Source organism: Notolepis coatsorum (genome assembly GCF_963971535.1).
Source record: "Notolepis coatsorum genome assembly, chromosome: 9".
NCBI lineage: Eukaryota > Metazoa > Chordata > Actinopteri > Aulopiformes > Paralepididae > Notolepis > Notolepis coatsorum.
Genome location: NC_140173.1, coordinates 9,348,683 through 9,376,557, shown reverse-complemented (window position 1 = coordinate 9,376,557; position 27,875 = coordinate 9,348,683). Strand labels below are relative to the sequence as shown.

Below are 27,875 nucleotides of genomic sequence, written 5' to 3'. Positions count from 1 at the left end.
TGACATGGCAACACGAGCAAGCAACTGTTCAAGTTGGGTGGGCATTCAACGCGAGTGGACATTTAACAAGTTATTAACATGGATTTTGGAGGACCGAAGCAGAAACAATATCAAGTCCAGGGCAGGGCTGCCTGCATTATGCCGGTGAGTGTTGTGTTTTAATAATAATAATAATACATTCGATGTATAATACACCCGCTGTGGTGCTTAAAATCAAATGCACCCTACTGATCTCGATTTATAATGCGAGCACCTGCATTAAAATCAAATTACTGATCTGTTCATGTGTAATGCACTGTCTGAGAGGCACTTTATAATAGAAAAAAGACAGTGCAAACATGTATATGTCGTTTTTTTTTTTACAGTTAAAAAATGTTCACTTATCATTGGCCCGCCACAAAATGGCTTGGGGAAAATTTGGCCCGTGGGCAAATCTAATTGGCGACCCCTGCCCTATGGTAACACCGAGGTCCCCGGATGAATAATGAATAACATTTTCGAAAAAAAGGAAAAAGTTATATCCCGTTTCAGGCGCATGTTCAAACATATTTGGGTGACATCGCTACATGTTTGTTCCAACCGAACAAGGTTGGCGCCCAATCACGTATATAAACGTTGTTGGCGGGGAATGAGTTAAATACAATACTTTGGTTTCTAAAAGCTCTGTGGATGTATAATTACAAATAAAATGTGTTCAATGTAATCATATGTAACTTGTAAGCACCCAGTAGTGCGACATCTAGTGACAAAAAAACCCACAGTGTCGCTTTAAGCAACGCTTTATTTTTTGTCCCAATGACAGCAATAAAATCATTAACCCAGTCATTTGGGTTAATGTGTCTGGAACGCCCAGGAGGCGGGACAAGGATCGTGGCTCGTTACGCACCTGAAGAACTCAAAGTTCAAGCATGCCTTGGGCAGGAAGAACTTGTCATCCTGCTTGAACCACACCTTGCTCATGGCAGTGTCCTGTAGAAGAAAAACACATTTTCATTAGCACATAATCCATAGAAATACTGCAGCTTTTCTCCACCGAGTCTTTCCACAAGAGAAGGAACATGTAAAGCTGGAGTTGAACAACTTACCTCCTCTGATCTCAACATAATGACAACAGCAGCACTACATTCTTAATTTCTCAGCACTGACACTTTTGCCTAATTTCCATATGAAAGCCGAAGAACAAAGACTTGGAGGAGTATGCAGTTATGCCTTCAGTATTGTTTGTTGCCGCTGCGTTTAACACTTTGAGAGCCAGCCGTGTTTTCCTTTTTACCCCCTTGAATGCCCACATACACTCCAATGTTAACATTAATATCGCCTAATCTATGTTTTAAATTATGGCTATGTGTCTAATCTGCCCGTCGCATTATCAATGACCTATTTCCAGTCAACATTGTCGAAGCAGATTGTTTTTTTATCGGTTAATTTCCATTTCATAGCATTTAGAAAACCCCTCGTTTTCACGGAAAAAAAAGAGGTTTCCATGATAATCGCCTTTTACTGGAATATTCTAGAACGTTGTCATTGTTCGGCCTATTTATGAATCGTTTTCAAATAAACGCTAGATTATCGATAGTATATGTGTACGCATGCACGCTCGTGGCGCGCGCTGAAAATCGTTTCTCCTATTTCCTGACACCGCGCACAGTCAAACAGCGATATCACATAATCACATAAAAGCTTATATATCCGTGAAAACGAGTCTGATTATCCTTAGACTTGTAACATAGATTCCTTACCCGAGATCAGATGGTATCCAAATGGATTATTCCAATTCCTGATCGCCATTTGAAAAAAATCGATATTTTTATTGATTCACAGTGTATACAGTAAAACTAGGGATGCCCCGATCGATCGGCCACCGATCGTTATCGGTCGATATTCAGTATAAATATGCGATCGGTGATCGGTGATAATGCTTTATTTTCACCGATCGTCAAACGCGATATCACACGCTGTCGCTGAGTTCTGTCTCAGACACCGGTGGTGCGGCGTCTGCTCATTCCTCCAGCCCCTCCCGTACGCATGTAAACACGGGTCTAGTCTAGTGAGACACGGGACACGGGAGGACGGCGTGTTAGCTTAGCTACCGTTACAAAATGACCCAGTCAACTATTCACTTTTAGTTTAATACATGATGAGGCATTGTCTAACCGAACGGTATCTAGCCGGCCAGCTACCGATAGCTCCTGACATAAACAAACGCTCCACAAAGCCTGCTCCTGAACATTGGTAAAACCAAGGAGCTGATCGTGGATTATAGGAGAGGACAGCAGGAGACGCACACACCACTGATGATTAACGGGGCTACCGTGGACAGGGTGAGCAGCTTTAAGTACCTGGGGGTCCACATCTCAGAGGACCTGACATGGTCAACACACATAGACACAGTAGTAAAGAAGGCGAAACAGCGCCTCTACCACCTGAGACAGTTAAGGAAGTTCAGAGTATCGGGGAAGATACTCCAGTCCTTCTACTCAGGAGCTGTAGAGAGCATCCTGACCGGAAACATCACTGCCTGGTATGGAAACAGCACGGCACAGGACAAGAAGGCCCTACAGAGAGTGGTGCGCTCAGCCGAGCGTACCACGGGTATTGCACTACCCCCCCTGCAGGTTCTATACAACAAGAGGTGCAAATCCAGAGCCCGCAGGATAATGAAAGACCCTCACCACCCCAATAACAGCCTGTTTCAGCTGCTGAGGTCAGGCAGACGCCTGCGAACACCAGCTACTAGGACAGAGCGGCTTAGGCTCAGCTTCTTCCCCCAGGCCATCAGAGCCCTGAACAATGAACATCGAGTGCTCAGAACATTGAACTATACACACACAAGCACACATGAACACACACACGACACGCACGCTGTGCACGCTCACACACGAGCAGCCACTTAACACTTTAACATGAGCGGGCACACACTCATGTCGCACACACGCACACTTATGGCTAGGCCTGTCACGATAACACATTTTGCTGGGCGATTAATTGTCCCAGAAATTATTGCGATAAGTGATATTATTGCGGTTTTGAGAGAAATTATTTTTTTGAGAAATGTATTTCCCAAAAGTTTTCAATACATTTTTTTTTTTACTAATATAATGATAATAGCATAATAATGCAAGGAAACCGTTTCAAAGTGCAATAAACCTTTATTTAACATTGGAAGACATTTTAAATATCCTAAATTACTACCTAACCAATCAGATATGAGGTAGCGTCAGAAGCAGAGTAACCTCGTTCCCAGTTTTATCTCCGTGAGAGCAATGATAAAACGAGCAGAGCAATGTGTGTGGACAAGAGGCGGGTTGCTACGTTTACTGTAGGAAGGGGCTTTTAGACCCATGTTTTTATTTTTTGCTTCGAAAAGAGGGACATCCTCTCAATATGCGGGACGTGGGACATTAGGTAAAATGGCTGTGCAGTATACAACCAAAAGCGGGACACCTGGTCACCCTAACTGTGGCTCGCGTTTGTTTACTGTGGCTCGCGGATTATGTGATGGGCAAGCTACTTGGAAAATGTAGTAAGCTACACTACCAGTTACTCTCGATTAAAATATAGCTCAACAATAATCAAATAAACACAAATATATACCATCTCTATTGGAATGGAGACTTTTCAGCACAGGATAAACTAGGGATGGGCAAAAAAAAACAGATCGATTGATCACATGATGTACTTGAGTACTCGTGGAGGAAAACGCTGTACAAAATAAATGTCTTTTCCGGTGTTTTAGACTTTGCTCTTTTATTTTGAAACCCACCGACCGGAAGTATTGTTGTTATTATCCTAGCAGAACCTATGAGCGGAAAACTTGTGTCGTCCGGTTCTGTGTTTTTGAGCTAATGATAAAACAAATGTTGAGATTGTTGGTGAACAACTAACTTTAGGTTAGTTTTAACGTTAGCTACCAACGTTAGATGCAGCTACTACAGGCAATCAACGATGAGGAGGAAGCGTCATAGCATCAACGCTAGATCTTTAATCTTTATTTAGCAGTCCAGTTTCTCCGGGCAGTAGCGTATAGCGTTTGTTCACGCTACATCACTACTTGGGTCTAAAAATAGCTACACTACAAAGAACGCTACTTGGTTCAAAAGGAGCGACGCTACCATCACGCTACTGAGAAATGTAGTTAAGCTATGTAGCGTTGCTACTGCCCAACATACGCATGGTGCTCACAGGAGCTCCCGTGCTGTACTCTGTAGTAACGTCAGCGGCCCGCCTCCCCACACGGAGAGGTACTGGTTCCCGCCTCATTAAAACTAACACGCAAATAGCAATTAATTGCGCCTGTCAAAATCATTGCATTCATTTTCATTATTGCGCGATAAATAGATTTATTGCTTATTGCAACAGGCCTACTTATGGCCAAAAGGAAAGGACACTTTAAATTAGAATAACAGGAACAGTGTATTGCACTACCAAAGCTAACTAGCATGTCCCATTGTCCCATATGCTCTGTAAATAACTATGTACAGATACCGAGATGTCACTCCATGTTACCCGTTACCTGTTTACTGCACAATGTTGTTTTTTAATTTTTTGATTCTATTATATGTTGTACCACTGTATTGCACATCGTTGCGGGCAAGACCACCCGCATTTCATTGTATACCTGTATGCCGTGACAATTAAAACTCTTGACTTGACTTGAGTAGAGTGTATGATACCTGTTAGCTGTTAGCTCACGTTAGCGCAAGCTAGTTCACTGTTCAAAACTAAATGTCCCATTGAACTAAATAATTCACTGAGGCGTTGTATTAACACTTTGATTGCCCAAGGTTAAATTCATGATATACCATCCCTTGCCAGCTCTATTTAACATGGAGAAGTTCCCCTTCTTTGCAGGGCTATAACTTTTTAAATTCTATTGCTAGATTGCCATTATTAGGGCCCATTCAATGTCCTATATGTATTGTTCATGGTGTAGCAACGTTAAACTTTTTCATTCACATATTCATACTAAAATATGGTCTAAAGTATAAGTATGTTTTCATCTCTTTCTGCAGCTTTCTCCAGAACGTGATTTATAGCCCCAAATGCATTATATTGATGATCAAATACAGTTTGGTAGGAATCTGTGCGAGATCAAAAATTTCAACTGGACGTACTTCTAGAATTTACTACACGTCATCTGATGTTGACCGGATGGGCGAGGGGGCGTTTATAATTCCGTGGGCAACGTTATACCATTCATCTAATGTGGGTCATATGTTCATCATAGCAGTTTATATCGAACACGGTAATACTACACGCTAAAACTCACCCCAGTCTCCTCGGGCCGTTGGGCGATCAGCGTGGAGTACACCGTTTTCGATTATGGGATGTTGAAATGCCCGATCTATTTCCAGGTTGTATAATAGTATATACGTCCAAATCATGTTGTTTTTTCGAGTTATTTCCACCGATCGATGTTCACTGTGTGAAGACAGAGTCTCTAACATTAGCGAGTGCCCGGACCCCATAGGGAGTGAGTCCTGCCGGTTCAAAGGTTGATATCCGGTTTCGATCTGCCGATCGGCCACCAGATGGCGCTCTTGAACCGCTAGAGGGTTGAGAGGAGATCAGCACTGTTTGTCAAGGCTCCAGAACGGAAATATGATTTCGATCACAGATTTTTGAAATATTGATATCAAAGACGAGTTACGGCGTCCTTGAGCATGGCGGGGAATGACGAGTTCCGGCGTTTTCGGCAGTTAAAGTGTTAATGTTATATATCCGGCTAGCAGTAGCTACAGATAGCTACTGATATCAATGTCTTATAACACTGATTCGATGCGTATTCGAGCTGAGGGCTTGTGAATGTGATTTAACATTATACCAATACTAGGGTCCAGCTGCAGCGCCGGAGAATCCTGGCCGTAGCTCGAGGCTACTCGAGTATAGGTCCAGCTGCAGCTCCGGAGAATCCTGGCCGTAGCTGGAGGCTACTAGAGTACACACAGACAGTGGAGCTTGTTGCGTGGTGGCGATGTCTCGCAGATAATACAAGTACAAGTCTAATTATATAATATATATATTTTATAAAAAATAAATAAAAAAAATATTTATATAAAATAAATTTTAATTTCTTTTAATCAAAAACGATCGGTATCGGATCGGTATCGGCCGATATGGCTCACGACGATCGGTGACAAAAAACGTGATCGGGGCATCCCTAAGTAAAACACATATTCCCCGCGGCTCCGAGAGTCCAGCATGAAGCTGGTAGATGCCGGCTGCGTGAGTGAGAAGTAAAATGTGGAGTGCAGGTTTTTTTTTCTCATTAATTTGCATTGAGTTCAATCCAAAAGGGTGAATTACCACCTGGGAGACGATAGGGGGCGCTTTTTTCACATCCGAGCGCCTGAGGTAGCTGAATTGCCAACGGTAGACACGGTTGATGAAATATGATTTAAGATCAAAAAGAAAAAAGAAAAAAAAACGAATTCTCGTGAGTGGGCATTCAACCCACGGGGGGTAAACCCGAGAAATCTCGGGCGTGGCATGCAAAGTGTTAATGAGAAGGGACGACACTTTCATCATGGGAGTAGCTCATCATTACCTTGATTAGAGTGGGGACGGGCGGAGGGTCTTTCTCCAGAGGGTAGATCTCAAAGTTGATGGGGATGAACTCGTTCCTCACAGGTAGCTTGAATTGGCCGTTGAGGTCCGCGCTTGCCCATTTCTGAAAATGCATGTGCATACACATTTACATTACATTTAGCTGCAGCTTTTATCCAAAAAGCTTTTTTATTTACCCAGGCAAGAAAGTAAGAACGAATTCTGATTTTATTTATTGTCAAAAGTATGCATAATGTTGTGTTAATTCCACGACAAGAGATATGTAATGTTAATTACCTGAAATTATTAAGTTTTTTGGGGGGGGGGAAACTCTGCATATATCGGTATCGGTTGATATCGGTATCGGAAATTAAGAGTTGGCCAATATCGGTATAGGTAAAAAAGCCAATATCGAACATCCCTAGTAATATAGGCAAGGTAGATCCCTTAGTAGCAAATCTCCTTCTTCCCCCACCTACAGTACACACACACACATGTAAAAAGCCAAGAAGCTATTACATATTCAAGTCTGAGCATAAAACAACAAATACTAAGTTGAATTGTAGTACAAAGAATACTCTACAACTCCAAGGTGAAGACAGGACGTTCGAGTGTCCGAATACAAAATGCTGTTAATATTAACTCGTTAATTTCAGATTAATTTGAGAACCTTGACATATCAAAAGAAAAACACAATTTAAATCACATTACTCCCTCAGATATGCAAACCAGAAGAATGGCAAGCGACATTCACAGATTTCATCATACAAAGTTATAGTTATAATAAGAGGATTCTGATTATATACAAGTGAATTCTCCTCATACATCTTTTTGAAAAAAATGTATGTAAAATAAGTGGTTCCTAAACTGTGGTACAGGGACCTTAGTTTTGAATGACTCAAGGTGGACCCGGTTTGGGAACCACTGCATTCAATTAATCACAACCCAACAATCATTTTACAGCCCTAGTCCGACTACAAAATGACCTTCAACAAAACGTTTCTAAAAACGTCTATTTCATACATTTCAGTGTTGCACTGAACCTCGCTGCTACACTGCTGTGTTCATTAAAAAGGAAACCAGTATGTCTGTGGCTGCAAGAACTAAATCAGCAACACGGCCTGTTCATCTTACCAACGATCTATAATCTAATTTCAAGCGCGAGTACATTCTGGGGGACGGGGAATGGATGAATTCGATATGAACGGCCTGGAAACCATGCGGGTATTCTCACTGGACTTAAGACGAGAGGGCCGGCTATAAAAAGGGCAGTGACTCACCGTGATGACCTCATCGGTGATGGCCTCCTGTTTATACTGCGTGCCGTACCATTCTTCAGTCATGTCCGTTTGCCCTTCAAAAGACTTGGACACCACCGCCACTCTGAGGGAGGAGAGGAAAGGGTTATAGGCCTCCGTCAGACCTGGTTTAGAGGTAATGTATTCCCTGGGGGGCCCACTACACTGCATCTCACAGCTCTTATGATATCCGATCTGTAGCCAAGTTCTCAATCTATAAGAGTTTAGACTGTGACCTCGGTTTCTATCAATGGACCCATCTCAAACCCTGCCTTCTTTTCTTTCCGATTGGAGGATCGAGAAAAGAGGGCAGGGTTTGAGATAAGTCAATTGCATAGCAGCGCAGAGTGTAATGGGTTCCTGAAAAAAACCTAATCAATGACGGTTTGTAGGCTCAATGTAAAAAAATAAATAAACAAGATCAATTACCAGCAAATGTGATTATTACTTTTAGTCGTTTCAATGAGACAGCCTCCCCTTCCTCCACTCAGATTTGAATTCAACGGTAGTTCATAAAGTTGCCAAACAAAAATAAAATATTAGCATACCAATAGTCAGGGTCAGCCCAAGAAAGCATGCAATCCATAAGATGAACTATAAGCTATGTGAAAGCAACAGAGCATGGACCATATCTGCACTTCCCATTAAACACTGGAATCAAAGGCCTGATATTATTGAAGTGCTCCTTTTCATTTACATTTAAATGTGCTCTTTGACCTTGCATACCGTTTTGAATTTAGCAATTACCGTACTGGCCTGAATAGAAGTGTTTTTTGTCGCAAATCAGACCCTAAAAATGGGGAGTTGTCTTATATATATATGATCCAAAATGAATGATCCACTGGCTGTATGACCTTCCAAACACAGTGTTAATGATGGATGATCCACTGGCTAACACATGCTTTGCAATTTCTCACTTTGAAATCTAAATTATGTTAGAAATAGGCCTTCCAGGGCGCGGCTGGGTAGCGCAGTGGACTAAGCACTCGCCTATCACCACAGAGACTCTGGGATCGAATCCAGCGGTCAGTGGTACCTCCGGCTTGGTCAGTCGTCCCTACTAACCCCCTTCCGCCTCTCCTCGAGACCAGTCACATACCTCCTCAGCTCCTCTCCCTCCTTTCTACCTGCTAAGCGCTCTGTGCTTCGTGTCATTGTCGGACTCTACTCTACTCAGACTCCACTCAAACCTACTCGATATGGATCTAGTCAGCTGGTAAGAACTGTCGAGAAAGCAGAAGGAGGAATTTATGTGTGCCATTATTTCTGTCAAATTGTAATAATTGTGGAATATTCATATAATGAGGTTGTATGTGTATGTCACCGAATTTCCCCAAGGGGATTAATAAAGTATCCTATCTATCTAACACAATTGGCAGTGTTAGTGGGTTGGAATCCGATGGGGTATGTGTCCTGGTCATTCTAAACTGCGACTCCTACTGGTTGGTCGGGGGCGGGGTTCAGCAGGGAGGGGATCTGGGAGAAATAGCGTGAACCTCTGCTAGGGGTGGGATGATACATCGATCCAGATCGATATATCGATCTATTATCAACTATCAAATAGGATCGATGCAACGTAAAAAGATCGATTCATATTGCGATACTCTTATTTTGAAAATCCCCTGTGAGCATATCCGCCCGGCTGCAACAACAACAGTAGCTCAGCATGCAGACAGCATTGCTTCAGAGTCCGCCTATTTTGCGAAATAAGTGCCTGTTTTTTTCCCCACAAGGGGTCAAATGCATCTAACATGCTTTCCATTCTCGCCATTTGTTTATGCCCACGTCGCGTTAAATACCAAAATTAACGTTGCGTTAGCGTAAGCTAACTAAGCTAAGCTGATAGAGCGATAGAGAGAACAGCAGAGGTCCACTAGGGACTGGGAAGGAGGGAGGTTACTGCATTCTCGAGATAGCCCCACTACCAGGATCTGGCCGGTACTGCACCTTCTGACTCCCAATATGCCTTTTCCAGCCAAAATACAGCGCTGTGACAGTGAATAGGATATTAACACTTTGGCTGCCGGAAAACGCCTAAACACGTCATTCCCGGCCATGCTCAAGTTGCCGAAGACGCTTTTCAGCGTCTTTAATATCAATATTTCAAAAATCTGGTATCGGATTCATATTTCCCCTCCGCTGGCCTGAGATCCACCAGGAGGACCCACTGAGCTCTCTGGCGGTTCAGGAGCGCCATCTGGTGGCCGATCGGCGCAATCGCTTAACAGGAAGTGCTATGGAGATTGTGCTGGTCGGCCGTATTACTTCCGGGCACTAGCTATAGGTTCCGGGACTCGATCTCGACACACTACATAGCGATCGATTGCCAATAACTCGATAAACAACATGATTTGGACGTATATACCATTATACAAGCTGGAGATGGACCGGGTAAATCGACATCCCATAATGGTAAAATGTCTACTCTACGATGATCGCCCAACGGCGCGCGGAGACTGGGGTGAGTTTTAGCGTGTAAAGTTACCGTCTTCGATACTAACTGCTATTATAAACATTTGACCCACATTAGATGATTGGTATAACGCTGCCCACGGAATTATAAACGCCCCCTCGCCCACCCGGTCAACATCAGATGACGTGTAGTAACTTCTAGAAGTACGTCTAGTTGGAATTTTTTATATCGCGCTGATTGCCATAAAACTATATTGCATCATCAATATAATGTATTTGGGGCTATAGATCACGTTCTGGAGAAAGCTGCAGAAAGAGATGAAAACATACTTATACATTAGACCATACTTTACTATGAATATGTGAATGAAAAAGTTTAACGTTGCTACACAATGAACAATACATATAGGACTTTGAATGGGCCCTAATAATGGCAATGTAGCAATAGAATTTAAAAAGTTATAGCCCTGCAAAGAAGGGGACTTTCTCTATAGACAAATAGAGCCGGCAACCTACGGTTGATAATGAATTTAACCCATGGCAGCCAAAGTGTTAATATCGAAAAAGAAAAACAAACCACAGGAGGTCTATTTGTATTAAAAACAATAGATTGTTTTTCATTTAAAATGTCTGGAAGAGATCAAAAATAAAAATGTCAAATGATATTTCCATTGCCTTTTTTTTTGATTTAAATGTTACTGATTGTGTTAAATGGGCATATAATATTGTCTCATATCGATCGCAGGCACCTGAATCGAATCGTATCGTATCGTGGCAGACTTTGTGATATCGGAAAATATCGTATCGTTGTCCAAAGAATCAATATCGTATCGTATCGTGATGAAACTGGTGATTCCCACCCCTCTGCACACGTTACGTTCCCCCAGTGAAACTCCTCGCTGTCAGGTGTAAAGAAGCGGCTGGCGACTCCACATGTATCGGAGGAGGCATGTGGTAGTTCTACACCCTCCCCAGGCCGACAGTGGAGAGGCACACAACAAACAGGAAGGGAATTGGCATAACGACTAAATTGTGATGGGTGAAAAATACAGAAAGCCCAAAAATAAATAGAATAAAAAAATGTAAGAACATTTTATATACAAATAAAAAAAATAGGCCTTCCAGGATACAGTTTCATACAACTTTTATTTAATTTAAATAACTAATTCACATTGCAGTCCAGCCCACAAATCGGGGAGACACATCAGTGTCCGATGCCGGTGTGATTTAACTGCCTTCTGAGAATAAACCCCAGTCAATCTCACCAATCTCTCAGTCTAATTGGTATGTACACTATGCATTCTTAACAAATACAAGTGAAAAGAAACCTAAGAACCTAAAGAAACAGATAGCAGTGGATATGGGCCTAAATAACACAAGACAAACCATTTAAAATAATATCTCTCTTACGACATACATAAAAGAGATTGGTTTACGGGTATACGTCAAACTACATTACACTGACTTTGCCTACGTGATATCCTCCAAGGATCAGAATCGGATAAGGTGCTTTCCTGAAGGCTCATACTAGTCTCCGGTGTACCAAATAGTTGTTTGAAGCCGGAGAGGACATTTACTCTGTGCAGTTGCCTCACATTCACTTTCAAGGGAGACATTTTAAAAGCCGCCTCGTTTCAAAGATCACAGCAGGGAGGCACTTTGTCCGAGGAAGAAGAAAGGGACGAAAAAACACGATGATTGGCCATCTCCAAAGAGAGATGGCTGAGGTTGAGAAAGGGACACCGCAAGAAAGGAGAACGATGAACCCAGGACTTTGAAGCAAATGTGTTTTTGATCCATCTGTTGTTGTTACCTAGAAACCTGACCGAGTTCAAGACATTTACCGGTATTGGCTAGAGGTGACTTTCTCCGGGTTTAAAAAAAATGTGATAGAAATGCTATCCACTCGAGAGCTTTGTGATCCAAAGCTAGTGGAGATGTAGACGAGTTGAGAAGTGTGGAACAGAGGGTGATGGTTTGCAGCACTCACCTAACTTGCTCTGGCCTCAGCTTGTCCAACACCATCTCTATCAGATCTGGCCTGAACTCCTCGAGGAGGTACTCTGCCGCAAGGATCTCTTCCAGCGGGTAGTACTGAAACAAACAAGGGCAAATAAGATTCTCGAGTCATACTGGGTTGTTGGGGCTATAGACAGCGACTCAATTTAGGCCCAAGCTTGTTCATAACTGCTGCTCATCTGACAGTCAAGTGTGAGAAAGTTACATTATTTATTATTACACTATTAAAAAAAGGACACACAGCTTTGCAAACATTTTAACTTATTAGCTCCTTAATAAATCAAAGGAGACAATGGATATTCTATGAGTAGCAAAGTAGTGGGGTATTCCCGTCTGTGATGGGGCACGCTGCGCTATTAACAGTGTGGCTGTGGAAGAAATGGCACTTTAATTTTGACTGCAACGCTTTGAGTAGTATCTCGACAGACGAGGAGCCAGCGGCACCATGACATCAGCAGCTTAACACAGAGACACAATGAGCCCCAGTGTGTCGTCCTGGAGACGACCTTAACACAGAGACACAGTGAGGTGTCTCGTCCTGGAGACGACCTTAACACAGAGACACAATGAGAGGCAGTGTGTCGTCCTGGAGACGACCTTAACACAGAGACACAGTGAGAGGCAGTGTGTCGTCCTGGAGACGACCTTAACACAGAGACACAGTGAGCCCCAGTGTGTCGTCCTGGAGACGACCTTAACACAGAGACACAGTGAGCCGCAGTGTGTCGTCCTGGAGACGACCTTAACACAGAGACACAATGAGCCCCAGTGTCGTCCTGGAGACGACCTTAACACAGAGACACAATGAGGTGTGTCGTCCTGGAGACGACCTTAACACAGAGACACGGTGAGCCCCAGTGTGTCGTCCTGGAGACGACCTTAACACAGAGACACAATGAGCCTCAGTGTGTCGTCCTGGAGACGACCTTAACACAGAGACACGATGAGAGGCAGTGTGTCGTCCTGGAGACGACCTTAACACAGAGACACAATGAGAGGCAGTGTGTCGTCCTGGAGACGACCTTAACACAGAGACACGGTGAGCCCCAGTGTGTCGTCCTGGAGACGACCTTAACACAGAGACACAATGAGCCCCAGTGTGTCGTCCTGGAGACGACCTTAACACAGAGACACAATGAGCCCCAGTGTGTCGTCCTGGAGACGACCTTAACACAGAGACACAATGAGCCCCAGTGTGTCGTCCTGGAGACGACCTTAACACAGAGACACAATGAGGTGTGTCGTCCTGGAGACGACCTTAACACAGAGACACAATGAGAGGCAGTGTGTCGTCCTGGAGACGACCTTAACACAGAGACACAATGAGAGGCAGTGTGTCGTCCTGGAGACGACCTTAACACAGAGACACAATGAGCCCCAGTGTGTCGTCCTGGAGACGACCTTAACACAGAGACACGATGAGAGGCAGTGTGTCGTCCTGGAGACGACCTTAACACAGAGACACGATGAGAGGCAGTGTGTCGTCCTGGAGACGACCTTAACACAGAGACACGATGAGAGGCAGTGTGTCGTCCTGGAGACGACCTTAACACAGAGACACAATGAGAGGCAGTGTGTCGTCCTGGAGACGACCTTAACACAGAGACACAGTGAGGTGTGTCGTCCTGGAGACGACCTTAACACAGAGACACAATGAGAGGCAGTGTGTCGTCCTGGAGACGACCTTAACACAGAGACACAATGAGAGGCAGTGTGTCGTCCTGGAGACGACCTCTAGAGGAAGGTGCTACCTACGTGCAGTAAACCAGCCACTTTGGAGGTATAGCCACGGGGTCGCTCCTTGTCCTTGAACCTGAAGGCCACATTGTTTAAATCCTGCAGAGACAGAGAGAGAGAGAGAGAGAGAGAGAGAGAGAGAGAGAGAGAGAGAGAAAGTAGCATGAGAGTCACAAGCAAATACAGGACTGTTATATATAGCAAATATTGGTTTAAAGGTTAGATCGTTAAACACGAGAACACCACCGACTTTAGGGCCTAAAGTAAACATAAGTATTATCAATATGAACATGTGGAATAATGTTGGTCCTGTGCAATGTCCCACAGCGCCATTGACAGGGTAGGGGAGTTTTTACAGAACCCAACGTGATTTTCAGAGGAGATACATATCGAGTGATGTGTTGCATTATCTGCGAAGAGACCTACATTTTGGGGCTGGTGCACGAAGGCCGGCGGGAACCCGGCGCGGAGCCTCAGCAGAGCTCCACGCATAGCTCCTCCCCACCGGGCATGGCCGCGGAATCATAATTTGGCCTTAAAGGAATGTACCAGTCTAATTTTGATTTTTTTTTTGTATTGCTCTTTTCTCCCCCTCCTTTTTCCTCCGATTTTCTCCCATCCCAATGTTAGTCGTTATGCCAATTCCTAATCCCCTTCCTGGTCGCTGCGCACTTACCCCCCACAGTCGGTCTGGGAGAGTGGAGGCTACCACGTGCTTCCTCCGACACACGTCCAGCCAATCAACCGCTTCTTTTCACCTGGCAGCGCGGACTCTCACTGAGAGGGTGTAATGTGTGGAAGGATCACACTACCCCCCTTAGATCCTATCCGCACTGAGCAGGCGCCCGACCGAACTGTAGGAGTCGCTGTTTACAACGACCCGGACCTACCCCGCCAGCTTTCCCACCCTCTAATACTGCCAATTGTATTAGTGTGAACGGCCAGCCAAGCTGGTGACAACGCCGGGAGCTGGATTCGAACAGGCGAATCCAGCGTCTCCAGCGTTGGTGACGAACGCAATCTCCGCTACGCCACCCAACCGCCCTCTAATTTTGACTTCTAACCATTACCAGAGACTGTCCTTGTCACATTTTGTTTGCATAGGTGTATAAAGTGTATGTTTTGGTAGATCTCAGTCCACCTTTCACACTGCCATTGAAGAGGCAAATATTGAAAATATGCTCCATTAAACTTGAAAGTCGCTAGGTATTAGGCAATTTACCATTGTGAAAATCACTATAAATTTATTTTTGAAAATGTTACCGTATTACTCTACTACTACAAGCTATTCAAGTTTGCACAGCAACTGGGAGCACCCGGGAGTTAATAACAAGCGGAGGTCTGACGTGCAGGGCTTCTAGTTAAAGTCTCATGGAGCATTTTCCACTCATTTTCATCACTGGCAGTGTGAATGGCATTTAGAAAGGTAAGCTGATATCAGCTAAAACACACACCGTATACACCTACAACCACAGAATTAGTTAAAGACGGGGGCAATCTCTGTTAATGGTGAGAAGTCAAAATTAGACTGGTATGATCCTTCGATACTGTCCAGTATTAAAGATCCAGTACAATGATGTCTTAATTCAGTCATGAATTGCTTATTGTGTTTCAGAACTATCATTTGTTTTGATATAACTGTTTTAGTGCACCCTCCTTGAGCACATTCAACTCTCAGTATGTTGAGGGGGCATGGCTTTCTGTTCACTAGACACTATAGATGCTTGATATGACCATGCTGATGAGCGAGTACCACTCAGTTAGATGCAACTAATGGGCCAATCAGAGCAGCTAGATGTGACTGATGGGCCAATCAGAGCAGCTAGATGTGACTGATGGGCCAATCAGAGCAGCTAGATGTGACTGATGGGCCAATCAGAGCAGCTAGATGTGACTGATGGGCCAATCAGAGTAACCTGTGTTTATTATGCAATATTTCAGAGGAAGTAGATTGGATATCTGAAATGGCTTGATTTTGTTGATATCCAGAGGGATTGACACCAAAGGGCTTTAGTCATCAGTTCTAACATTTTGGTAAATTTGATTGAGAAAAAAGATTGAAAAGAATTGTCATTGTACTGACAGATATTTAAAAGTTTAGGAATCAGAAACAGAATTGGCTGTGGAAGACGTGACATTGGCGCATCCCTCCAGGAGAGAACTCCCATGTAAACGGACACGGTCTGAATCACCTTGCACTCCTGGAAGACCCACTCCTGAGGTCCCTCAGTCCGCAGCTTCTGGATGTACTGGAACATGTGGAAGATGATGTCCTCTACATGCACTGAGGAGACACGTCAACACACCCAGGATTTACATTTCAATTACCCAAGCGAACGTGTACACAAATCTTGCATGCACACGCATGCAAAGGATCCCAGTGTGTGGGAAACAAATCCGGCAGGGAGTTTGCATTACTTACAGAGCCCCTCCTCAGTCAAGTCCACGTTGATGATGAAGAACATGAAACCTCTTGCTCCTTCCTTTTGCCCTCCGACCAGCGTGTTCACCCAGCCTGAGAATGAAGGAGAAAATCTAATTTATATCTAAAACATCTAGCGATCTATAAGCAATGCAAGCAAAGCAATGTCACAAGCGTTAGGCTGGGTGATGGGGGTCCGTGAAAATCAGAAGGACTTACAATAATCGCTAAATAAATACGATATTCATGTTATTGGCTTGCATGTGGATTGATATTTGCTTTTTATCATTACTTTAGGCAATACAATTGTTCACTTCACTCAAGGAAATGATAGTCCTTAGCCCAACCTTTAGATTTGAGCTCAGACAGCAGACTTCCTGGTCCCTCGTGACCAATCAGATGTCCCAGATAGTGTCCTGGATTAGACTTGTAGTACTTCTGAAGGTCTGGGATTGGGAAGGTCACATACAAGTTCCTGATGTCTTTGATAGGCACCACTTTGTAGAATTGCTATGGGTGGAAAAACAAAAAGAGGCTATGTGAATCTAGCAACTAGGAAAACAATATTAAGATGGACATTGGAAAATGATGATAAGTAACAGTATCACCACTGCCATGTGGTGATACAAAATAAAAATGAGCTTCATTGTGTGTTATAGCTATAATTATTGACTACAATTGATTGACAAAATTCTAAACTCAATATCAGAATTATGTGCAGAATTCCTATTGAAGAATAAATTAGTAGCCTAGCTTAATCTTGTTCAGTGTTGGAAACTTCAGATTGTGACAATATTTTATTATGGCTTGGCATATAATTACACCCCCAGAGAAAAGAATGATTATGGGTTAGATTCACAACCACTCTAGCTGTAGTATTTACTGTGAGAGAAAAGCTCACCCTGAGGTGCTCCTCCTGGAAAGGGTGCTCTGGGAACTCTGGGATAGGCACGTTCTTGTTCTCCACCTCTCCAAACAGCTTGACGACCATGGCGGCCAAGTCGTCTAATGATTCTGAGTAACGAGGGGGGGGGGAGACACACCAAAACAAAACTCAGTGACAGTGCATAAGAGCAGATCATTGCCCTATCTCGAACCCTGCCCTCTTTTCTTGATCCACCCAATCACAACTGTTGCTTCCCTCGGATAAGGTTGAGATTATGATAGTCATTGGCAACAGTATCTCTCCCTGGACATTTTGTGGCTCTTAATAATGGCCAATAAAAAGGTCACTAGCAGATGCACTGGAAGTGGCCACAAATGGCTGTAACACCATGGAAACCATTAAAACATCTTACGGTAACGCCTTCAGCGCCAATCACGAGAAAAGTCGGGTTTTAATCGTTATTTCTTTTATTCGCTATATCCATAAATTTTTCATCCATCCAGCCTGATGTTATCATTGGGAATGGGTCTGAGCTCGCAAAAGGCCAATACTGCCGCCTAATGCCTTCCGACCGGTATTGCACATCATTGGAATCCCTCCTGCTTGGGCTGTTCATCGATCTAAGAAGTCCGGTCCAGGTTTTCCTTTCCGGGCATGACTAACGTTTATAACGCATGGACTGGGGAGACTCGAGCACCGTGGATTCATGTGTTTTGGTTGAGAAACGTTGGAAAGACGACCGCTATCAATATTTGGAATGGCGATCAGGAATTGGATTATTATTTTTGCAGTACATCAGATGTGAGGTAAGGACTATGTTACCAATCTTGGGTTAATCCAATGTTTTTTTCGCAGCGAACACAACGTGTCTGTGTGTGTGCCTGCCGTTGGCTGCGACCAAAGCACGGAGGGGCGACTTTTCCTCCCCCGCTTCCGTGCGTGTATGATGAAATATAATACAGATAATCTAGCGTTTATTTCAGAACGATTCATAAATCAAGCGACAAATGGCACGATTTCTAAGAAAATACATTGAAGCACCGTTTGCTGGGGTTATTGGGATTTGACAAGATCACTCTAAAACTATACTCATATTCACCACGGTATAAAACGGAAATGCATGTATGAAAAAATTAGCTGTTTTTTGCATGTTGACCGGAAGAAACTCACTGACGATCAACGTGTTTATTAGATCCATAGCTATAATATTTAATATAGTTTTAGCACTCGCAAACACCGGCATTATCCCCATTGAACAGACCGCTGGCCTTCTTACCACACGGTAAACAGCGACCTCTAGGCGCGGAATGAGTTAAGCCTGACGGGGTCGGTACCGGTCCCAAAATCGGGTCATAAATCAATCTGTCTAGACTGTATGACATAATGTTGCGTTTTTTTTCCAAATGTATCCAAGAGTAAACATTCTAACCATGTCACAACAGCAGTCAGTGTATATTTTCAGCAATACATTTGTTTACCAATAGGTTAAAGTGTTTAGTGAGATTTTAGTTTTTGAAATGTGATATTTTCACGGAGATCCGCCATTTTGAATTAGCGGCCGTCGCCGAATGACGATTTGTAGTCATATGAGCACAGGGCATCGAGAGCTCTCAATGAGCCTTGAAATTTCAAAAAACGACAGTACCCAGCGAATTCTAGCTTCCTGCAAGCAAAGGACTTGTGTATGATTTTTTTCTCTTATTTCTCGGGATACTCTATCACAAAACTGAATGTTATTGGCATAGATTGGAGCGCAGTTAGTGTGTCTACCTTCTGTGAACATTTAGCAACCATCTGTGTTGAAATCCGATCCAAAATGGCGGAGCCATATCCATTCTAAGAATCAAACTGTACATACAGTAGATTTCATTCTTGATGCACGCCTGGTGATACTAAATCCAAATTGAACTCTGCCATTTTGAAAGAGGTGATTTGGCCCGATCCATAGATGTGTGAGTTGGCTATAATAAAGTCATTTATAGGCCTCATATTCTATATTCTATAATAATATTTCAAATTGCATGGGTCTGGATGGCAGAATTCAGTACTGTATCAACAAAACATTCCGTTTAATCATCTTCCCTTCATTAATTTCCTTAGATTTTTTGTACACATGATCCCAAGAAGGTGCTGAACGAGCTCAGTGGCAGTTTCATGTCTGGTCATTTTTAGCATGGTGTTATTCACTGTCAAGATGCGAAGAAAAATCATAATTCATATTCTCCTTTATTTCATCACAATTTAAGCAAGCCCAGTAACAGAGACAATATTTCTGACACTGGGAATACATTCCATGAGATCCATAGATGTCCCTAGATACCAAGAACATGCAAATGGACCTTGTAGAAGTGGAGCAATCTTCCATTTACTTAGGTATGTATTTTAGGGGGATTTTCAGAAAATAGGGCTCTGGCCTAAGAGGTTAATGAGGTCATGCAGTTATGAACGTGCCATTTCATTTCACAGAGGAGGATGTGGTGTTTTGCAAAATGCACGATTTAAGCTGATAATGAACACTCCAGTGACATGTGATATACCCATGTCATGCTCTTTAAAAAGGTAGAATCTGTAATGCCATCAAACAGCGACCTCTAGGCAAAAGAGTCCCGGGTAATAGTGCACTTTGTTTACATTTATTCGTTTTTATCTGATGTGTGGGTCGGAGTTGTGTGGGAGATAGGGGAGGGGTTGCTACTGCTAACCACAGCTCAGGCTCTGCCGAGAGAGGTCTGGAGAAACCACAGTCAAATAAGTAAACAAAAGCACAATTCCAAGCGGGACTCTTTTGCCTAGAGGTCACTGTTCGAAAGAATGACAGATTCTACCTTTAAAGTGGAAGGAATATTCAACTCGACTGTTTGGAGGTCTGAACGACTTATTGGTATCATTTTTCAATTTGATTTCCTTTAACACTTTGGTCGCCAGGCTTATATTCATAATAAACCATCCCACGCCAGCTCTATTTGTCTATGGAGAAGTTCCCCTTCTTTGCAGGGCTATAACTTTTTAAATTGTATTGCTAAATTGACATTACTATGGCCCATTCAACGTCAAGTATCTATTGTTCAGGGTGTAGCAACGTTATACTTTTTCATTCACATATTCATACTAAAATACGGTCTAAAGTATAAGTATGTTTTTATCGTTTTCTGCAGCATTCTCCAGAACGTGATTTATAGCCCTAAATGCATTATATTGATGATCAAATACAGTTTGATAGCGATCTGCGCGAGATAAAAAAATTCTAATGGACGTGCTTCTAGAAGTTACTACTCATCATCTGATGTTGACCGGATGGGGGGGGGGGGTCGTTTATAATTCCGTGGCCAACGTTAGATGATTCATCTAGTGTGGGTGATATGATCATCAGAGCAGTTTATATCGAACATGTTAAAAAAAAACGCTGAATCTCACCGTAGCTTCCTCGTAGCGTTGGGCGATGAGCGTGGAGCAGAAATATTCCTATTATGGGATGTAGAAATATGCGATCCATCTCCAGGTTGTATAATAGTATATACGTCCAAATCATGTTGTTTATCGAGTTATTGGTAACGGATTGCTATCCATTGTGTCTAGCTCGAGTCCTGGGACTATAAGCGAGTGATCGGACCGAATTGGAATGAGCACCAGCTTCCGTTTCCTGTTTCCGGTTTGGGCGATCCGCCGATCGGCCACCAGATGGCGCTCTTGAACCGTTGGAGAGTTGAGAGGGGATCAACAGTAGATCTCAAGTCTCCGGGGGAGAAATATGATTGCGATCACAGATTTTTGAAATATTGATCTCAATGACGTGGTACGGCGTCTTTGGCAGAATGAGCATGGCGGGGAATGACGTGGTAAGGCGTTTTTGGCGACCAAAGTGTTAAAAAGGGGAACTATGTTATAAATGGCCTTTTCCAGTGTTTAGCATTATTTTCTAGCTGTGGGCTTATTAATAGGATCTATGTCTCTAATTCTCATTTTGGCACATTCTTCCAATTCTCATCTCACAATATTGTCCCTCACTCAAGTGAGTCATCTGAAAATGTGTGTACCTTTGACGTCAAAAGTTTCTCATCTGCATAATAAGTTAACGCCCGCCCCCTCTATGTTTGTTGCCAGCCACCGCAGGTGAACACTCAAACATTATTTATTGCAGTACGCAAGCAAATGCGTGGAATTGAAGTTTAACACATAGTCTGCCACGCAGTTTGCCAATCTTATACCACTCTTTGCCAGTGCTATGGAGTCGCTCACCTTCTTTGCAGGGCTATAACTTTTTAAATATTATAGCAATATCGACATTACTATGGCCCATTCAACATCGGGTATCTATCGTTCCGGATGTGGGAACGTTATATTTTTCCATTCATACATTGTCGTGTATTGTCCCCCCACTATTATAGGAGGATTTATTTTTTATGCTTTTTTTTTATAAATGGAAATGTATGGTTGAAACATGCAAACGTTCAAACGCACACACACTAATAAGCATTGGAGGCTTTTTACAGGTTATTACGGGCTAGCATGTGTCAATGATTAGCAACAACACTGATTTTGATGGATTTTTTGTTTTTTGTAAGGGTCCCACCTCCACCAATCACATGCGGCTCCCTTTGTGTGTGTGTGAGAGCAAGAGAGAGAGAGAGATAGTTCTGCAACTTGTGTGAGTTGCAGTGATCTCCTGGCTGTTCCCCACCTAGGTTATCTAACTATTGTGCTGCTGAAACTAGAAACACTGGCCTGGCCTTCTAAGTTCAGTGGCCTGACTGCATAAAAAATAAAGTATAATTTTTTTTTAATCATCTGGCGACCCCCCCGCGGCGGCTTGCGACCCCCACTTTGGGAACCACTGATCTATTGCATCGAATAACAAAGAGGCATTTCTGTGACAGACATAAAACAATGTTCTGTGTCTCCAGAGGTCTGCCGCAGCATCGCCCGTGAGAAATTCCCCCAGATGACATCACCCGGAGGAGAACAGACCTCTAGTTAAGTGCAGACGCGTTCCTCAGTTATTTTCAACTGTAGTAGAATCAACACAAGACACGTTGAAGGAAATGGTGTCTGCACTTCAGTTTCTTGAAGGGGGGGGGGATGCGGCTGAGCTCTTGAGACAGAATACGTTAGTAAGATTTATATCCAATTATCACATCCTCCTCACAACAGAATGATAGGATTCGGGTTAAAAACCGGCAAAATGCCCCTTTCAGTCATCATAATAAGAAACACATTGTGGCCAGAGTATTGTGATAAGATTCTATTGGAAGTTACAGTATCACTATACTAATAACCACAGACAGAAGTATAGTATATTACATGACTTGCAGTCTTTGCTGTTAAGTTTGAGAGACGGCAGCTGAAGAGCTGTTCAGACAGATGACTGCAGGACGTAGCCGACACTCAGTCTAATGGACACTGTCTTTATGCCTTCACTGTGACCCGAGAGAGAGAGAGGCCTGGGGCTTTTAGCACTGGAGAGATGACATGCCCTTGCCTCTCTCCCTTTGAACACACACACACACGTCAGTGGTACAGTCCTACCTCTTCCTAACACGCAGAGCCCCATGAGGTTAGAGGAGTAGTATGTGGAGTGAAACTTCAGGAGCTCTTGGCGGATGTCAATCCCTTCCTTGCAGGGTCTGGTCTCAAGGGTCAGCTTATTACCTAGACAATGAAATCAACCAATGAGCAAATAGATACAAAAATATTACACTTTAAAAGCAATGATACCCGGGAGGACATTTTGCACAACTCGCGTGGGAAAACGGTACCCTGCTAGTTGCCTCAACGCTGTTGCTTTAGGGGGCCCTCTCACTAGCCATCCGGGGTCGAATCAGAGCACGATCGCACCAAAATAAGTGTGATGAGAACGCTCCCCCCGTCGCCGGGGATGCTGATTCGCTCCAAGCCGGGACCGATTGAAAAGCTGGTTTCGGGTGCGCACCAGCGTCCCGACAACGGAACGGAGCGTGGTGTGCAAGCAAACCTGTAATGCTTTCATGCTTGCTTGAATTTTGGGCAGATAAAAACATACAGCAACAACTGGACAATACCCACAAAAACAACGATATTTATGGGCAATTTGGCGAGTATTTGCGTGCGTGCATGGGTGGGTACAACAGATCAGTCAACAATGTCAAGCTAAAAGTGAAGAAGATGAGGCTTCAATATCTTAAAGTACGGGATGCAGTGCGCAAATCAGGCAGTTCATCTGATGACAAGGACACATTTCCGTGGTTTGATGCAGTGGACAGCATTATCGGCCAAAAACCAACCAGTGATCCCTCCGTTTTTTTAATCACTACCCACAGTAACGTGGCCGGTTAGCCCATGATCCATAACCCAAACAACAAGGGAGCCCGACGTTGTTGTTCAATCACAAGTTTCACAACCCATCGCACTATTACTACCTCCAGTAACGCAGCCTGCCGTTAGTGCATCAACTAGCCTGCCAATCGGTGAGTAAAGTTTTAGCACCCATATTCTCATGACTTTTCAGTGTCTGATCCATCTGTAACCAATCGTGTTTTTAACGCACGGCATACGTGGCCAAAACCTATGTTTTTAGCGAGCTGCTTATCAAGGTGACTAGATGTGTTCAGCGGGACTATAGCCGATCAAGTATATGCATAATTATATTATCTTTTACGTTGTTCATTATATGTTTTGTCTATCCGTCTGTAATCTATGTGGTTAGCGTGCGGCATGGCCATAATGTTTTTAATGTAGGAAAAGTATCCCAAATCCTGCCTGTATCTAACCCATCGTGTAGGTTTAACTAGGTACATTACTTCCCGAGGTACAGTGAAACCGTGTAACTGTTTTGGTTAATTCAAAAATATAGACTATAGAGTGTTACTCTCCTCAATTGTGCTTGGGAACAAAACACGATTGTAGTGTGTACGACTGTATGCAGAACAGAGGGGGGAGAGGGAGGGGGAGGTTAGCTCTCGAGGACCGAGCGAGGACGGAAGGGAGCACCCGTTCCTAATGAGAATACGCCGTTAATGACACGTCTTGTTGAAAGGTGTTCACTACAGCAAAAACTAAGCCGATTTATGCCTCCCATAACCTCACCTCACATAATGTAGCACAATATCAGGGGCTCATACAGAAACAAGCATTTCATCATAAAGTATTCTGTATTTTGTTGTCACAAATAATAAACAAACTTGAAACTTGAACTTGAAAGGTCATCTCAAAAAAAAAATTAGAACAGTGCCATGGTAATTAAGATAATTAGAATGGCCATTGTCGTAGGGGAATTAAGGATTAAGGAGTTTCTCTTCTGAAGAATGTTGCAGCTATGGAGCCAGGCAGACACACCAAGTGCAACAGACCGGAGGCCTCCTATCTATACATACCTGCTATAATTTTATATATCTGCATATAATCATCCTATATATAACTGTATGATAGCATGTACAATAATGCTGTATATGCCATATATATATATATATTACGTATATATTTATTCTTACCATATTTCTATCCACATCCGTCTGTACATACCTGCACATAATCATTTTACATATATGTAGATACTATATCTATACATATCCCTTAACTACTTCTTACTACCGGTAGATACTATATATATACATATACCTTGGGCGGCTAGGTGGTGTAGTGGGCAAGGCACTCGCCACCAGTGTGGAGACGCTAGGATTCGCGTGTTCGAATCCAGCTCTCCACATTGTTTTCAGTTTAGCTGGTCGTCCGCAGTAATACACATTGGCCGTATTACGGGGAGGGAAAACTGAAGGGTGGGGATCGAACGTTGTGAACAAGCGACTCCTACAAGTCGGTTGGTGCGCCTGCGCAGTAGAATCAGGAAGTGTCGGGGGCAGCGTGAGCCTCCCACGCGTTACTCCTCGACACTGAGAGATCGAGCTGCGCAGGTGAAAAGATGCGACTGCTGTTACCTCAAGTACCGGAGGGGACTTGTGCTATGTATGACTTAGTCCACATTGCAGCCGGCTTGTGGGAGGCAAGAAACAGCGTTCGTGACAGGGGAGGGTTGAATTGGATGATACGAAATTGGGATGGGAGAAAATATAGAAAAATGGGAGAAAAAGTGGATCAAAAAAAAATATATATATACATATACCTTAACTACTTCTTACTACCGGTAGTTACGCTGCTAGCCAGTATGACTACTACAATACTGTTTATACCTGTATCACTGTACATATTAATATTACAACTTGACATCTGATAAGCACTACACTCAGTAGTAGTAATTTATATATTTTATACCCAGTTTAATCACCTGTACATTGTATATTACTATTGCACTTTACCGTTACATTTGCACTCTGGTTGGATGCCAAACTTATTTTCGTTGTACTGTACTCATGCTGTATGATGATGATGACAATACATTTGAATATACCGGAGGGGCTCCTAAATGACAGGGCTGAGGAACTCCTCTCTCTTGATCACACTAGATGATTTCTCAGTGAAGCCAAGCCTGTCGGTGACATGAACCAGCTATGCGTCTGTCATCGGCGGACAAGCCCTATTCCAATTACAACCACAACCTACATCTAGCACTTCCTCTGTGGCAAGCCAGTATGCCCGTTGGTGGCATATCCAAAAAAAGATATATATTGAACACAGGCCGAGGAAACTGAATTTGCAGCTATGCCATCTGGAGATGATTACATCTACAATTTCTAAGAATTGAGAGTTTTGTGTTGGTCGTTTCCTGACCGCAGTTGTCTCCGGTCCCCTTTGGAAAGCATGCGTGTCCGGCCTGACTGATGCTGTTCTATTTGGAAATGAGCTTATATAACTCACTACTGCCATCAGCTGGCTCTTTTGGGATGGGAGCTGCTCTAAGCCTCAGTCAATTCACCATCAGAGTAGAGAGGCAGTAGCACCCTGCACACCAACAGCTGTTTTCATCTTGCTAATTTATGTCCCCAGTTCAATTGACCCATCTCAAACCCTGCCCTCTTTTGTTGATCCTCCAATTACAACCGAGATAGGTAAATTACTGGTCAATTACTGGCCAGGTGAGCATTGTTTTCTAAAAAGAAAAATACTGTAAGATTAAGTACATTAAAAAAAAAAAAACTCAATAATAATATATCGATTTACCAGGGTTCCTAAATATTTAAAGGCGAGACTGGTGTCTTTATAGGCTAAGGCTGTTACCAATAGACATCGACATACAAGCAAGTGATTAAATGTATAGGTCAGATTTTTGGACATTTAATTGTATGGCCATAACCCCGACCACGGGACTCTGTGAGTAAGCTAATGGCATTGTAGGGCTGAGCCCAAACCTTCGAAGGTTCGGATCTTCGTTTGTTACGTTGGCACTCAAATCTTTTTTGTATCCACTTTTTCTCCTTATTTTCTATTTTTTCTCCCATCCCAATATTGCCAATTCTCCCCTTAAATTCTCCCCTCCCCTGTCTTGAACGTTGCTAGACTATGCCTCCCACTGGTCGGCTGTAGTGAGGATAGAAGCCTTGCATCACGTGTCCCCTCCGGTACACGAGGAGGCAGCCTGTCGCATCTTTTCACCAGACAGCGCGGAGTAACGCATGGGAGGCTGGGTGGCTGCCCCCGATACTTCCTGTCTCTGCTGTACAGGCGGCGTCTATATTAATCCCAGCCCAAGAGTGCTTCGCGTTTCTCTGATTGGCCACGACGCCCATGTGACCGCGGCGCGCGGTAGAGCGGAAATAGGCTGCTGCCTCCGCATCAAGAAAGACAGACAGGCATTCTATTGCCATGCTCTGCGACAAACTCTAACCTTAACCAACTCCGAAAGAATGCCTAAACTTAACCCTAACCAACTCCGAAAGAATGCCTAAACTTAACCCTAACCTTAACCAACTCCGAAAGAATGCCTAAACTTAACCGGCGAAAGAATGCACGTTTATATAGAGAGATGATAAATTAATTAAACGTTAAAAAAAAATGTAAGTGATTCGAACTTGTCACCAACGCACCGCAGGCTCCACAGCAAGGCGGCGAACGAGTTGAGCTAACCGTCGATGTTAAAACAGGGGGGATTACGGCTGCATAATGCCGCGGCAACCTCCACCTCCGCTCTGCCGCGGGGCGTGCTAGACGTTGTCGCGGCCAATTAGGGAAAACGCGGAAGCACTCGGCAGCACTCTTGGGCTGGGATTAAATAATAGGCGTACAGGCGTCACCCGACCGACCTGTAGGAGTCGCTGTCCACATCCACGTCCAATCCCCACCCATCGACTTTCCACCCGCTACCTCTGCCAATTGAGATAGTATGACGACTGGCCAAAGCCGCAGGCAACGCTGACTCGGGGAGTCGAGTCTCTTGCATTGGTGACGAGCGCAATCTCCGCTACGCCACCCAGCCACCCTACATTGGCACTCAAATCATAATTAATGGGGTCGAACCTGATATATATTTTTATATATCAGAATGTGATATACATCAGAATATCACAGTACTATGTTGTTTACAATAATTTGAAAGTCATGAAAGTCACACACGAACACAGACAACACAGTCTAGTCGAGATGAGGAGGGGTCACCGGTCCGTCATACATTATGAGGAAATGAATCAATCAT

General features: G+C 43.5%; 1 protein-coding gene across 3 annotated transcripts in view; it reads right to left on the bottom strand.

The window, feature by feature from the left end:
• The window catches only part of ide (insulin-degrading enzyme), an 86,578-nt gene that overhangs the window by 37,587 nt on the left and 21,116 nt on the right, over positions 1-27,875 (bottom strand). For all 3 annotated transcript variants that reach the window (XM_084322181.1, XM_084322182.1, XM_084322183.1), the window contains 10 exons: positions 22,844-22,966; positions 17,336-17,448; positions 16,782-16,944; positions 16,435-16,527; positions 16,205-16,296; positions 14,031-14,111; positions 12,247-12,350; positions 7,827-7,929; positions 6,548-6,670; positions 887-969 (listed from right to left, as the gene is read on the bottom strand). In XM_084322181.1, coding sequence (XP_084178307.1) covers positions 887-969; positions 6,548-6,670; positions 7,827-7,929; positions 12,247-12,350; positions 14,031-14,111; positions 16,205-16,296; positions 16,435-16,527; positions 16,782-16,944; positions 17,336-17,448; positions 22,844-22,966 — 1,078 coding nt within the window. The remainder of the gene's footprint in view (positions 1-886; positions 970-6,547; positions 6,671-7,826; positions 7,930-12,246; positions 12,351-14,030; positions 14,112-16,204; positions 16,297-16,434; positions 16,528-16,781; positions 16,945-17,335; positions 17,449-22,843; positions 22,967-27,875) is intronic.